Here is a 14899-nt window from a genome sequence, read left to right as displayed (position 1 = left end):
TTCAAAAATTTCTCTTGAGAATATTTTGTATTTATTGCCCCCCCAGAAATAACATAAATAAGTATACAGAACAGTACACAAATTTATAAGAAGACACAAATAATAAAAACTTTGCCAGGCGTAGTCATTATTATATAACAATATTAAAAGAGGACCGTTGACAGTTTTCACAGCCTTTTTGCTGTTGGATTTATAAATTCAATTGATATTATGTACAAACGCATGGAAGAAAAGGCACAAAATATTTTACATTCCCAGGAGCATGTGAATGCACAGTGAGCGTTGGTTGAAATTTGCAACCCTCACCACTAGATGGCATTAAAACTTACACACTAAAACAAGTGAGTTTCAACACAATGTATCAGACAAAAATATGCATTACATCTAATTTGAAATTATCTTTTAAACTGACATTAATAAGAAATAAAAAGTCTTACTTCTCTTTAAACCTGTTGCAGTGTTTCATTTGTGCCTGATGTAATCCACACCTGAAAACACTGAAACATGAATATTTATATAAGATTTGTTAGAGAACAAGGGGTCTTACCAAAATGTTGTGAAAGAAGTTTTAGTGAAGGTCTTTCAATAGATCAAGTTATCTACTTGGTTTTATTTACCAAAACATAAAAACAAAAAGAAATTCTACATCCAGAAATTGAGTACAGAGATAGAAAATAAACAATGAAAATTCAAGTAAAGTCTAAGAATCTTAGTTTAAAAAAAATCTGCAGAATCTAAAAGCCAAGAGGGGAAAAAAAGGGAACAAACTTAACGCTGACCCTCCCTCTCAGAATTACTCCTGCTTTTATACAACAGAGCTGACGAGGTTTGACCAAGTCTACCAGAAATTTACTACTAGAAAATAACTTGGTTAAACACAGCATACATGCATCATCTTCATAATTTTCTAACAAAGAAACATTTGTTTCTCAGTTCGACAGATGTTATTTTCAACTGAACAGTTTTGTAAACACCTTGCTGGATTTTTAGGCAACCATAACTGCATGAACGTTGTCCACATTGGTCAGGGCAGTGGGGTTTCCATGTAGCGGTGTTCAAATGGACTTGTGATGGAGGCTTTCTGACATTGCTCTTCTAAGGTTTTGTTCCATTTGTGCATGCGCCGGTGTTTATGCAAGTCATTTCCAGAAGTGAAAGCTTTCTCACACTGGTCACAGCTGTATATTCTCTCTCCAGTGTGAATTTGTCTGTGTTGGTTTAGGCTACTTTGACTGCTGAACGTTTTCTCACAATGGTCACAGCTGTACGGTTTCTTTCCAGAGTGAATGAATTGGTGGAGTTTAAGGGAAGTACTCGCAGCAAAACCTCTCCCACACTGATCACACCAAAACGGCTTCTCTCCAGTGTGAACACGTATGTGACTTTTTAGACCACCTAGAGTGGTGAAAGCTTTCTCACACCTGTCACAGCCGTACGGTCTCTCTCCCGTGTGAATACGTTTGTGCAGTTTTAGGCAAGGGGATGTAATGAAAGCTTTCCCACATTCGTCACAGCTGAACGGTTTCTCTCCGGTGTGAATGCGCTTGTGGACTTTCAGAGAACCTGATGTGCTGAAAGCCTTCTCACACTGGTCACAGCCATACGGTTTCTCTCCAGTGTGAACACGTTGGTGGATTATTAGGTTAGCTGATGCACTGAAAGTTGCCCCACATTCTTCACAGCTGTACGGTTTCTGTACAGTGTTTGAAGATCTTGATTTTGTCAGTGGTTTGTCTTGACGTTTGGGTCCATCTTTTCCTTTCCGTTTCTATAGAAACAGACAGACATACAGAGAGAGAAAGACAGTAAGTGAGATGTCATGGTGGAGCGGGCTACCTAGAACCATAAATGACATTAAGAGCATGTCTGTGGAACATAACCCACAATGTTCAAGTTTGATTAATGCATTACCACCTCTGACAACCACCTGCAGGGGTTTGTCCACAGAGGGGGGTCCTGGGGTGGGACAGACCTATTTAGGAATCTGAATGACAGATGCCCCTGTTGTCAGTATAACACATTTTATTTATATTTTTATATACTTCAAAATAGAAATAAAACCATGCAATGCAGAGAGTAGGTGGTTAAATGATGATAAATAACAAGTTTGACAGTGGTTTTGGAAGATCAGTGTGCTTGAGAAGATGTGGACCATGTTTTGTGTCCTGTTCATAATATTCTGTAGTGAATGAGTTTAGTGATAGAACCGCAAATGTTCATTGTGAAGACTGACAGACCTCAGCTTTCCATTGTTAATAATAGTTGGAACTTATGCTCTAAAATGTGCATTGAAATTTGCCAGCTGATCAAACCTGTGCTCCAGGGACCAGATTCATATAACATCTTGTTGGAACCAGTACGTATATAAGTTATCTCATATTTACTCTCGCCAATGCAATCTGAAACAATATGGATATATAGTGTGTGTGTGTGTGTGTGTGTACACACACACACACTATCTTTCTCTATCTCTCTATCTCAAGACGTGTACTAATGCAAGTCTGTCTGCAGAAATGTGCTGACAGGAAGTCTACAGCGGATGGTGTGACTGAAGGAAATGACACACGGAGCGGACGACGACAACAACAACATAATAACAGGAACCGATTTCTGGCCCTATGAGGCGACTGAGCTTAATGTACATAGTTCCTGGAACAGTACTGTACAATAATATGACACTGATCACGTTTCATGTTGCTGCTGCACCCCCTTTCCCTTTAGAGCAGCAACATGCATGTAACTAGGGAACCCTGAATATAATAAAAAGAGAGGAAACGGAAGAGATAACTCAGAGCGGTTGGAGTTTGTAACTGAGAACATCTCTGTCCGTTCTCCTCGCGAGTAAAAAGCCATTAACTCTCTTGTCTTTCTTCCTTGTCTGATATTATAGGTGTCTGAACCTGACACATCTAAAGCTACATGTAGCTGCTTACTGGCTGAGTTAGATGGCGACCAGTAGAAAATCAGTCCAGTCTCCCCCACCTATAGGGCTGCAACGATTGGTCGATGTAATCGACAATATATAGATTATAAAAGTTTGTCGACGCTTCGTTGCAAAGATGCTGTTTACGGGAGAGATGGCAATCTTCTTTAACAATATTTCTGCTTGTTTATTTCTAACAGCAGCGCAGAGGACTGCTCGACTGTAAGACACGAAGAAGAAGCATTCATGCGGGAAGCGGAAAGCAGCGGAGAAAAAGGCGAACAGCAGAACGGCTTTTGTTTTTACAAGCTTTGTACACTATTTCATCACTAAATACACTTTTGAGAGGTATTGAGACGAGAAATCAACTGTTGAGAACTTGAATATTGGCAGTTTTATGAAAGTTGAGGGAGAATCGAAAATGTGTAACATTCTCCACTTATAAATTACAAGCACTTTGGAAAAATAAACTACAGCAGTAGTATGAAAGGGGACTGTTGCTTTATTATTCTAAATACACATTGTTAGTGTACAGTTGTGGTTATAGTACTTGCTTTTATTTTATATAGTTCCAAAGCAAAGTTAAAACCTACTTGCCAGTGACTTACAGGAGATACTGGTGTTCACTGTGAATAGTAAACCTTGTTCACTTGATGGTAACGTTAGTGAGTTAGGCTGTGTGTTGGAGATAAGAGAGAGTATACATGACCTTCCATCAAAATAATTTTGACAGTTACTTCCGACCTCCCATTTCCGGCCCCCACCCGGATGTCTATGTGTAGCTGATAAAGGGGAGTCCACATCCTTCCTTTGTGTGTTTTTTGACTGATAATTGGAGGAGGTTTTTTCATTGATTTAAAGATTTTATGAAGTAATAAAACATAAACTCGAATGAATTAACTAGTAGGTGTTATTGGCAATATATTTAGCAGTAAAACGGTGAGTTATAAGTCTCCGGGTCCTGCATAGGAGCAGTAGGAGGTTTCTCCATTGATTTTGAATCAAGGCAGTCTTTATTATTAAACAAGTAAAGAATAAATTGAAATAATTACAGTAAAGCGGTAAAATAGTATAACAGTGAGTTAAAATTAAAAAGTATTTTAAATTACCTTCAACAGCGTGCAGCAAAATAAGAGTGAGTTCAAGTGAGTAGAATTTATCAGAGGAGGAATATTTACCTGATTCTTAGAGTCAATCAGACTAGTTCATGAGAAAGCACAGCGGGGCGTTCAAAATATGTGCAACCCTCACAAGAACTTAATATTAAAATGTCCAACACTAAGACTGCAGTCAACACAACACAGACTGAAAATACTTGTAGGGAAATGAAGTTCGGGCTAAAGCTCTTAATGGAAAGACATGTCTGTTAAGGATAGTGCTGAAACTGGTGACGATCAGTACATCCAGTCTTTAAACACATCCTCTTTAGTAAGTAATATAACCTACTGCTGCATTTGTGGAAAACCAGTCAAAATGTACACTTCATTTAAAAAGTTTTGTCTCTCCACATGGGAATCAAGAAAAGAAACGTTGGAATTAGCGTTTAACACATGATCAACTATATGGTGGGATACTAGCCTGTACATTCTGCAGGGATGGAGAGAGTCAGGCCATTGATTCATTGCATGTAGGCTAAGCAAAGCTACCGTATTTCTATTAAATTATCATGTTAAATATATTCTTAATACATTTTTTTTAATATTCCACCCCTATATATTAACCACTCTGGAAGGCACATCTCTACAGGTACGCAAGAATAGAAATATTTAACTAGCAAGCCGCTTTTAAAGCTATTTTAATGCAAGTCAGTGTCAACATCACCAAACTTTAAACTTTACTCATGATCTCCCTTTCCAGATGACTAAATACACCTCCTAGCCAGTTCCTGTAGAATACTCTGAAGCTAATGAAAATGTAATTAACATTGCTTTGAAGTTGTAGATTTATAATATCCTGTAACTTACGTAACACTTGTAGTACAGAGATAAGATTTGTTCTTTTGCACTGTGTAACAAGAATAAGAGGGACAAACAGGAGAAGGGAAGGGCACGAACCCCATGGTAAATACACAATGCAAACACAAAAGTATTTTACTATCAGTTCAGGGTCATAGTGAGCCATAAACTCAGTTTTAGTGCCATAAACAACCAGCGGCCCATATTAATGTATTTATCACAATATGTAATTCTGTTCTTCACAGCAGGCGGCTTCTTTGTTGTTCTGCTGTCCATTGGCTGCAATAACCTCATGTTGTTCTGTCAAACTATTGCTGATTGTAATTCATTCCTTCCTGCATGTGCTTCACAAAACATTTTTTTTATGTGAAACTAGAAGTTTTGATGTTGTGATTTGGGCTAGCTTATCACTACCAAAAACCGACTTCTCCCTAAAACTAGTGTAGAAACATTGTGCGGATGAAATAAATGTTTTCACATCTCACAAAGTTTGACAAAAGGAGAGCAGCTCAGAAAACGAGGACTACTGTTGCATGTCATGTACTAACTCTTAGCAGCAAGGGTAAAATATGCCACATGTTAGCACAGCGAGTTGGGATATCAGACCAGTTTAGTACCAGGAGAGGAAAAGTTGGATCGGTTCATCCCTACTTTACATTGCTTTGAAGTTGTAGATTTACTACATAACAAATGTAATGAAAATTAAGAGTTAACCCTAGAGTTTGGGTTATCAATGACAATCTGTTTTCCTCTTTTGTAGTGTCTCTGAAAAATGAATAGAAACAGCATGGTCTCAAAAAGAGGTCGCGGCAGTGATGAGACTTTTTACTAAAGCCTTATTGTCAAGGACAAAACTAGCCACTATGGTTGAATGCAAGGCAAGCAATGAAACCGTGTAAGACTGCTGAACATCCTGCTAGTCAAGACTTTGTCAGGAATCGGAGCATAACATAAAAATAAATAAATAAAAAGTCCTATGATAAATATGGTTTCATACTTTTGTTGTTGAAGCTGCTGGTTCCTGTTGAGGTTTGGAAGGTGCAATAAATATTATCATCACAGATCACGGTTGAGCCAAAATAAAGAGCTGATTTTTATTCTTTTACCTATACGAGATTTATTCTAACCTTCTGTTTTATTTTTATCAGGAGAGAATTACTATTACCTGTTATATCAAAAACCAATGGTTATTAAACTTAGCTGGACCCACCGTTTAATACAGCACTCAAAAACACATGAATTTGCTCTTTTGTCGCTAAACTAGTTTTCACGTTGGTACAACATAACATCATTTTAAATAAACATAACTAGCATTTGAACACTTCATCACCAAGGAAAGGATTCTGGATTTCATGTCCTCTGTAAAAGTCTTATTCACAGGGATACTGTGGGTTGCACACTAATTAGCAAAAAGGTAGCTGTTTCTCAGTTAAAGGATCAAACTTTAGCTCTTGAAGTTTTCAGTTGCTGTAGTTGTAAACTATAATGTTGGGTTTTTTTTTACTAAGGGAAAAGAGGAGGCCTGTTAGAGAGACTAGTGACTTAGATATGATCCAGACTTTACTTAAGAATGAGGGACATATTCTCTATATATTATAGAAAGACTAAATTGGAGCCATTTGGACGCTGTTAACCCTTTGTAGTTTTGGGTTTTTTGCTGCATACGAATTGTCCTTATTTTGTAAATGTAACTACATATTAATTATTTAGTTTAGATTAAAATATTCTTTTAATAGAAATATCTCATTCCTTTTTATTCATCCATGCTGGACTGAGTGTTGCTCCATTAATGCAGTCAACAAATAAAATGCATTCCTATAAAATCTAGATTGAAGAAGCAACTACATTGCAAAATTGAATGAAATCCTGTGGTCGTAATAATATAATAACTGTTCAATATCATTTTAGAATATTTGGGGACAGAATCAGGTTTAGTAAACGTTGATAATAAACCTGTTTTAGCAATTAATAAAATAAATGAAAAAAGGTCTTGCTGCTGAGCATTTTAGTCCTAATTTTATTTATTTTTTATTTTTTTATGACTCCCTGTCTTACGAGCAGCCATTCATTTTAATGCAGTGTCAAGATTGAAAATGGTTAAGACAACCACTAAACCTGAGACTTTAGATTTTTCTTGTATTATTAATTTTACCAATTTCTTCACATCATAAACTCTGGAGTTTGAATATCAGATTATCCTTATTAGAAAAAGTGAACTTCATTATCTTATTACCTGACCTCACTCGATTCATAAATTAGTTTAAAAAATTAATTTCCTGAAGATGTCCATATAACCACAACAAAGTGTAGATGACGTGTGATTAAAAACCTGTGTACGATTTCAAATTACGAACAGCAAATACAAAATAAGATAAAGATGAAGGTTCCACAAAGGTCATAAAAATGACCAACCACCACAGACAAACCTGAATTCTCCCAAGAGAAAGTTTAAATGACTGCACTAGTGTAATAAGACATTTTATATAATTGAAACCTGGATAAAGAACTTTTGCTGCCAATACGTCCTTGATATTAGTGCACGCATCCAAGTTACTTCTGAATTACAGGTAAAACTGTAAATTCTCAATAAAGTGGCCCTGAAAAAATATACAGTTCCACCGCATAGAGGTCCCCTCTTTGGTAGGTAGATCTCGTTCAAGGATCCAAGTGCCCTCTTGGCAATTTCTTGAAGAAAATGTTCTCCTTTGATTTTCACGGACTCCCATCATTATAGCCTCTTATCATTGGCTCACGGCTAACTCTGCCCACATCCTCTTGTTTGTCTGCGTGAGGGAGTCTGACGGTCGGCTAATAGCCTAGAGGGACAGGAGCCGGCTTTAGATAAAAATAATGTCCTCTCTGTCTGATAAAACCAGATTGCGTTTTTAAAAACCGGAGTCTGGGTTATAGATAACTCTATTCCATAACTGGTCTACAAGATTACCTGAAGATGACAGTTAAAACATAGAAGTTGATGTGCCTGCTTGAGAAAGGGAGGGAGGGGTGGGTGGTTGGCTTGGGAGGGAGCGAGAGAGATTCCTCTGTTCAGCCTGCTACACATTATTATTATTATTATTATTATTATTATTATTATTATTATTAGCTACAGCAGAAAGACAGAGAAGAAGAGACACAGACTCTGAAAGGTTTAAAGTTTTAAGACCCACAAGTTTGAGAGGAGGTTTCACAAGAGGGAAAACGATGGTAAGTTTGTGACACAAAGTTTTAGCAAAGATTTTACAAAGTCTAATTTTGCTGCATGCTGTTGAAGGTAAATTAAAATGCTGTTTATTTTTAACTCACTGTTTACTGCTTTACTGTAATTAATTCAATTTATTCTTTAGTTGTTTAATAATAAAGACTGACTTGATTCCAAATCAAAGTTAATTAATTCAAGTTTATATTTTATTGCCTCATAAAGTCTTTCAGTCAGTTCCACTCAGACATCCGTTGGGGTGGGAGCCGGAAACTGGGGCAGGAAATACCGGTCATTTAATTTGATGGAATGTGTAGTACATAATCTCTCCTGGATTGGATTTAAGTTCCTTCGTGGCACTATTCATTAATCTGCACAATAAATCCTGTTAAAGCTCCTCACGCTCCTGACTCTGTGTTCTCAGTCTGCACTTTGGGCGCAAATAAACTCATCCGCCTCACAATGTTAATTCAATACCGTCAGAAAATAGTCAGTGGAGATGGGAGATCTTAGGTGCTGTGGACAATTCATGTTCACGTCTCCAATTATTATTATAATCCTAGGGCTGAGCAATAAAACAACAATGATAATTATCACTATATAAGGTTCCTCAGTAACAACATAAGTAACAATACACTTTATAGAGTATGATGAATTAAACGTCACGTTGCATGTCCTCGGATTTAAGTGTAATGTGATTTGTATGGCTCATAGATGGATGTTTTGTAAAGCAGGAAGTGCTGTGAGTCCGGTGTGCAACATTAATGTCCTGACAGGCACGTGTCTGTTTAAGATGGTAACAGATGTTTTACACTCGCGCTACAAAATCTTTCACCCTCTGCAGCACGAGAGTTGTGGTGGATCCATAGAAAGAAAGAGACTCAGTTTGAAACGGAAATCAAACCACGTCAACACAAACCCTGGAGCGGGTTTTCAGGCTCTGATCTCTAACAACAGAATGAACGGATGATACACGGACCCTCGAGACTCTTCCTCGTGTCTTTAGTCTCGTGATGAAGTCATGAACACTGACCTGAACATCGCTGCTATCAGAGCACGAGGCTGCTGTTTGGCTCCTGTGGTCCGGGTTCTGGTTCTCCATCGTCCTGCAGGTCTCCGCTGTGACTGGTGGACCGTGTTGTCCTGGACTGAGTCTGGATTCTGGTCTCGGAGCTCTTCAGGCTGAGATACAGGAGCGCTGCGGGATCCCGCGGAGTGTTCTCGCGATGTCACGGCGTATCGCCCCGCCCCCTTAGTTACCGTTGCTAAGGCCGTTTTGATTTCAGGCAGAAGATGAAGTTTATTGTGGAGGGAAGGATTTTGCACAATATTCTCAAATTGACTTCACAGCCCACGTCCTCTGCATAAATGTTGAATTAATACATAATAGTTTGAATGAATAAATATATTATTTATTTTTCAACCATGTGTTTATATTGTAAATGATCAATTCATTTTATGTAAACCACTGCTGCTGTAGGTACCACTGCAACTATCCAGCTGAATGGAAATGTTAAAGCAAAGATATCTAAGATCTAAGAAATGAAGAAAACAAATCAAATCCTCTACTTCAGTACAGGTACTAATACCACACTGTGAAAATACAAAGTCTGTAAGTCTAATCAGGAAAATTAACTTTTTGTATTATATATTTATTAGATTATTATTACTGGTGCATTAAACCAGGGGAATTCACGAGGAACTCGCAAGGAGAGCAGAGCTGACTGAGTTATTTATCCTGTCACTGGGTCAGCATCATCTCATCATTGATTATTTGGTTTGTAAAGATTCTGTAAATAGAGAGAAATGCCGTCACAGTTACCCAGAGCCCAAAGTGACACCTTCACAATGCTTGCTGTGTCCAAACCTCAACTTTATTAACAAACATTAAAAAATTACAGTCATTCAGAAGAAAATCAGAAAATGTTTTCACAGGAAAAATGACTCAAACGATCATCAAGAAGAAATCTAAACCTGTAAAAGCTGTCAGATAAAAGTAGTTAAGTAAAAGTAAAGAAAAACAAATGGACAAATATCTACTCCTTCTAGGTTTGTATTCTCTTTCTTTCTTTTCTTTTACAGTTCATGCCCACTTGTGTGTTTTGTGTATTTGATTGTTTGTGCTGTGTCAAAGAGAAAGTAAAACACACTTTCTGGTAACATTTGAGGGATGGTGATCTTTGGAGTTTAATTATTTAATAAAGTAAAAAGTTCAATTACTATTCAACACGTTAAACTTGGTAAGCTTTGTGATTTTAAATAGAGTTGAATTTTCTCTTCTTCGTCTGTCTCTTCTCAGCGTGTGGTGGGCCAGGAGGGATCAGACCCCGCGTCTTATTTTTATTGTGATTAGGGTTTTACATCAATTGTGGGGAAAATATAAAAAATAAAAAACACCCGTTGTGTCTCTGCGTTTCCTGTTGATTTATCATTTAAAGCAGACTACACCCTCTCTTTCTCCTTAACTTAACCAGTAAAACGTGTTTTGTTTCAGTCTGCGATGAGGGAAGGCCTAGGGGAAACTTTCCACTCATCAGTTCACTCCGCAGTCAGTACAAGTTGAGAAGAGAAAAGAGACGGAGCAATTTGATAATCATTTTGAAACACTTTTCATAATGGAGGCATGGATGGTAAGTTTGTGACCCGAAGCTTTGGCAAAGATTTTCCATCCACATCTGCCTGGACGGTTGATAAGGTCAAAGGTCACAATCAATCATTGAAAAGTGACAGACAGGTTTGTTTTACAGTCTCTCCAACGCATGGCCTGAATCTAAGATTAAGAGCAGAGCATCATAATCCTCTCTGTGGGTGTCTTCAGTTACAGATCCTTGGGAGAAATGGATTAAATACGGAGGTGGACTTATTATTATAACCTAAAGGTTTTAACCTAAAATCAACATCTAGCATTTTGTTATACAGCCGCGTGTTGTAGAAAGATGCATAAATTAAATCTTGTTCCTTGAAAGCAGAATCTTTTCAGCTTTTTACTGAAGAAGAGAAGTGTTAGCATTGCTAATACTAGTGAAGAGAAGCCCTGTTGTTCAAGAGATGGCACATACGTCTGTCACTCTTCTGATTACTCTGAAGCAGCAAGTCCAGATTCATATGTTCCCCTAACTAACGCAAGACAAAGTCAGCCTGTGTAAACTAAAACGCATTTAAGGGAGAGGAAAAGAAAGAAATACATTTATTTAACATCAACGTCAGTGTTTTTTTATTATTTTTTTCTCCATAATTGACCTACTGTCTTGTGTGTCATCTTCTCACCTTAGTAACACAAGATAAATCAAGACATTACAGATTAAGATTTTACAGAGTTTGTTGACATAAATGTGTTTTGTTGTGCTTTTTTACATATTCTGCGATTCTAGGGGAATCAATTATAATCAATCAGTATCCGAATACTTTATTGATCCCCAAGGGGAAATTATTTGTTGTTTGGTAATAAAGAAATAGAAATAATAGCAGAAGGTAAAGATTATCAGAAAGTAAAAAAATATAAGAATATAATAGTACATTAAAATAAATGTGGATATTTACAGTATTAACAGAAGTGAAGAATAAATAAATAGTGTAATAATAATGAGTGCTGGTAGATTTGAGGTAGAATGGAATAAAAATACTGCACCACGTGTCAGTTATTGCACTACATGTTGACAGCTAAGCGGCCGAGTGTTTGACTCTCAGGCAGGACATACTTCCTGTGGTGCATTGTGGGGGGGATTAGTCTGAGATACATGGTCCAAGATGACATGTAGCTTGGACAGCATCCTCCTCTCTGACACCACTGACAGACGTTGTTGGCCTTGGATCAGATTGTTGAGTCTGTTTTTAGCCAAAATCCTTAATTTCACAAAAAAGTTTTTACGCTGGCACGAGGTGGTTTTTGCCTTTGTCGAAAAAGAGTTCATGCGCTAAATGGGAGATGGAAACAGTTTTTACGAATAAGTTCTGACGTGGCTGTTTCTGCTGTGGGCGTCGAGTTCTGCACGCCTGAATTTCATGCACCTCTCGGCTGTTAACGCTCATTTGTGCTGAGAAAAGAGGTGGATGCAGATCTCGGCAGGTAGCCTTCATCATCAGTTCTGCCTAATTATGCATTCACCTCTTAAAGCTCCTTATCAGACCCTTTGCTCTGCACACTGATCAAATGGGATGATCACCGCCTGACGATGAACCCGACAAAGGATATTATAGCGTTTAAAAGCATTATTTGGAGGTGCATGCAATTGTTGTTTATTACAGCCATGTGTAACGTCAACTACTGACTACGCTCACCGCAGCCTGTCTTATTCGCTCCAAACCAGCTGATGGAAATGCACATATTTTGCAATGTCTTTATTTTTATTTTTGGCGACATTTCAAAAGTACTCGGTAGATGGAAACAGGGCTAATGTCTGCTACACTCAACCTGCTGCCCCAGCATGCAACAGCAACCAGGTTATAAAACATCAACAGCACAGTCTGGCAGATGTTGAAGAACCTCAGGAAATAGAGAACGCTCTGGCCGTCTGTCCTGAAGAGGGTATTTGTAATCCTCCACAATGTCCACACTGACCCCCTGGATGGACACAGGGGTTACTGGTGCCTCGGCTCTCCTTAGATCCACAACCAGCTCCTTAGTCTTTGTCACGTTGAGCTGCAGATGGTTCTGCTTACACCATGTGACCCCCACCACAACTCTGTACTCAGCTTCAATAAACACTGCATACTCACAAAATAAGGTGCAGGTCTACACCACTTTGTAAGCTTTGAGACTGGGACAAACTTTACAGAGAGCGTCCTCCTCAGTAACTCTGACCCGTGCATAAATATACAAACTGGAGGAATGAGAAACTGACTGATGGCAGAAGGATAAAACCGTTTGAGGTGGATACTACTGCGTAAAATAAATCTAAATATTACCTCTGAGTATAATACAAAACGTAATATAATATTATGTAAATTAACTGGCAAAAACAGATCAAAGACTTTCTTAAACAAACAAAAAAACAACTGTTTGATTGCTAAAATAGGGAATTGTGCACTAAGGACCCCCTACTGTTACCCCATGGAGAGGAAAGAGGAGATGAGGACACCAGGAATGGGAAGGGCTGAGGATTAAGAGTCATTTAAAAAAAGAAAAATATCTTATCCTGTTGGATTGATCCTAGATGTAGTGCACACAGAAGGAACCATGATTTAGGAAAGATTGAAGGAATCCAAATGATGCACCTGTGTGACACTAAGTTTTCATCTGTGAAGGTGCTTTCAGACCAAAAGCCAAGCGAGTGTTTTTGGCTGTGCATTTACATGCAAAGTCAATGCAAAGATGCGTAGAGCCGCGATTTCCTGTCGGGTGGCGCGAAGGGCCTTCGTCAAAATTTTCCACTTCAGCGAGACAGTCGTTATCGCGAATAAACACAAGCTGTCTCTGGGGCACATCCGTGTGATGTTGTGGGGTGCCTGCATGCAGGTTGCTCCACAAATCCGCTGTTACCGGTGATACAACCAGAAATAATTAAAATGCCGGGTTTGTCATTCAAACAGCAAAAAGAGATTTTTGTCATGCATGAAAAGCTTTTAAAAGTGTTGAATTTAAATAAAATTAAATGTTCCTCTCTGTGCTGTCTCTAATCTGGTGCAGCATGTGTGTGTCTTCAGTGTGAAATGAGATTGTGGCTCCAGCCCCCTCACCCCTCCCTGCCTTCCTGCCTTCCTCCCCCCCTCACCCCTCCCTGCCTCCCCTGCCTTCCTCCCTCCCTCACACACAGGGCGGTGTCGGGTTTTACTGTCTTTAGGGGGACCGACAGCTAATCTGATGGAGCAGGGAAGCTGAACAAACAGTGGTGATGAAACCGCCTTCTGGTTTATGATAAGAAAGTCTTTCCGCCAGACCACAGAAGCAAACAGTCAGCATCCTGTCTCCTCCCTCGTTATCTCACTCATACACACACACACACACTGAAGTCTATCAAAAATAACAGCACATTGTTTTGCACAACACACAACACTGTGCATTACAAACACCGACCTGATCTGTGAGGACATACTTTAACAAGAGCCCCCTCTAAAGTTTATAGTAGTTTAGTCTTGTGGGCTGTGAAATAAAGTGTCTAACCCCAAATCGCACCATCAAAACTTCTAGTTTCACAATAAAATCTTACTACTGCCTCTAATATGCTTGTTTTGTTAAGCGCATGCAGGAAGGAAGGAATTACTGACAGCAGCAGTTTTACATTCAACATTAGCTCAGTGCAGCAAATCTACAGCAGAACAACAAAGACGTCTGCTCTGAAGAAGCCGTTTGAGCAACAGAATCACATATTATGATGAACACAATAGCACCACTGATTGCTGTGGCTTTAAAAACTGAGGTGGTGGCTCACTACGACTCTGACCTACACAAAAATACACAATTTTAAAATGGCAGCGATGAAGAAACTGTGTTTGGATGGTATCTGCTTAATAACATCTGTATCAACGCCGATAGAGATCGACTGGATCAGAGCCTCACTAATGAAAACTGTATTATAGAGTAATTATCTGAACATTGTAGAGGACCGTAAGGACGAAACTACTTGAACACAGCTCCTATATCCAATATGTGTTGTGTGTAATTACAAGATTGCCCTTTCCTTCTGCTGTCCCTCTGTTTATCCCTCTCATCTGTGTTCTCGTTCCAGGCTGCTAAAGACGTATCAACCAAAACAACCAAAAGTGTTAACATTACATATCAAGAACTATATCACAACTGTTATGTCAGTTACAGCGTAGTATAAATCTGACAGATTTGTTTGGGGTCAAGCAGCGAGCGGTGTCAGGGCTTTCATATGAAGTCAACAA

At 38.6% G+C, this 14899-nt stretch overlaps 3 protein-coding genes across 3 annotated transcripts in view; 1 reads left to right on the top strand and 2 right to left on the bottom strand.

Moving 5' to 3' along the window:
- LOC119912663 (zinc finger protein 239-like) overlaps nucleotides 1-14899 on the bottom strand; it is a 136334-nt gene that overhangs the window by 94039 nt on the left and 27396 nt on the right. The gene's annotated exons all lie outside the window — the stretch shown is intronic.
- LOC119912601 (zinc finger protein 2-like) overlaps nucleotides 1-14899 on the top strand; it is a 746717-nt gene that overhangs the window by 721242 nt on the left and 10576 nt on the right. The window lies entirely within an intron of this gene.
- Nucleotides 158-9322, bottom strand: LOC119912691 (zinc finger protein 239-like). Its single transcript, XM_038731981.1, has 2 exons — nucleotides 9108-9322; nucleotides 158-1768 (listed from the first exon to the last, which is right to left on the bottom strand). The coding sequence occupies exons 1-2, from the start codon at nucleotides 9174-9176 to the stop codon at nucleotides 1025-1027; spliced, it is 813 nt and encodes a 270-aa protein (XP_038587909.1). The 5' UTR covers nucleotides 9177-9322; the 3' UTR covers nucleotides 158-1024.

The sequence above is a fragment of the Micropterus salmoides genome, unplaced genomic scaffold (genome assembly GCF_014851395.1).
Source record: "Micropterus salmoides isolate LMB-PRFRI ecotype aquatic unplaced genomic scaffold, ASM1485139v1 Ms_hic_scaffold_2, whole genome shotgun sequence".
NCBI classification, from domain to species: Eukaryota; Metazoa; Chordata; class Actinopteri; order Centrarchiformes; family Centrarchidae; genus Micropterus; species Micropterus salmoides.
The sequence above is the reverse complement of the archived record's forward strand: the minus strand, read 5'-3'. Positions and strand labels throughout refer to the sequence as shown.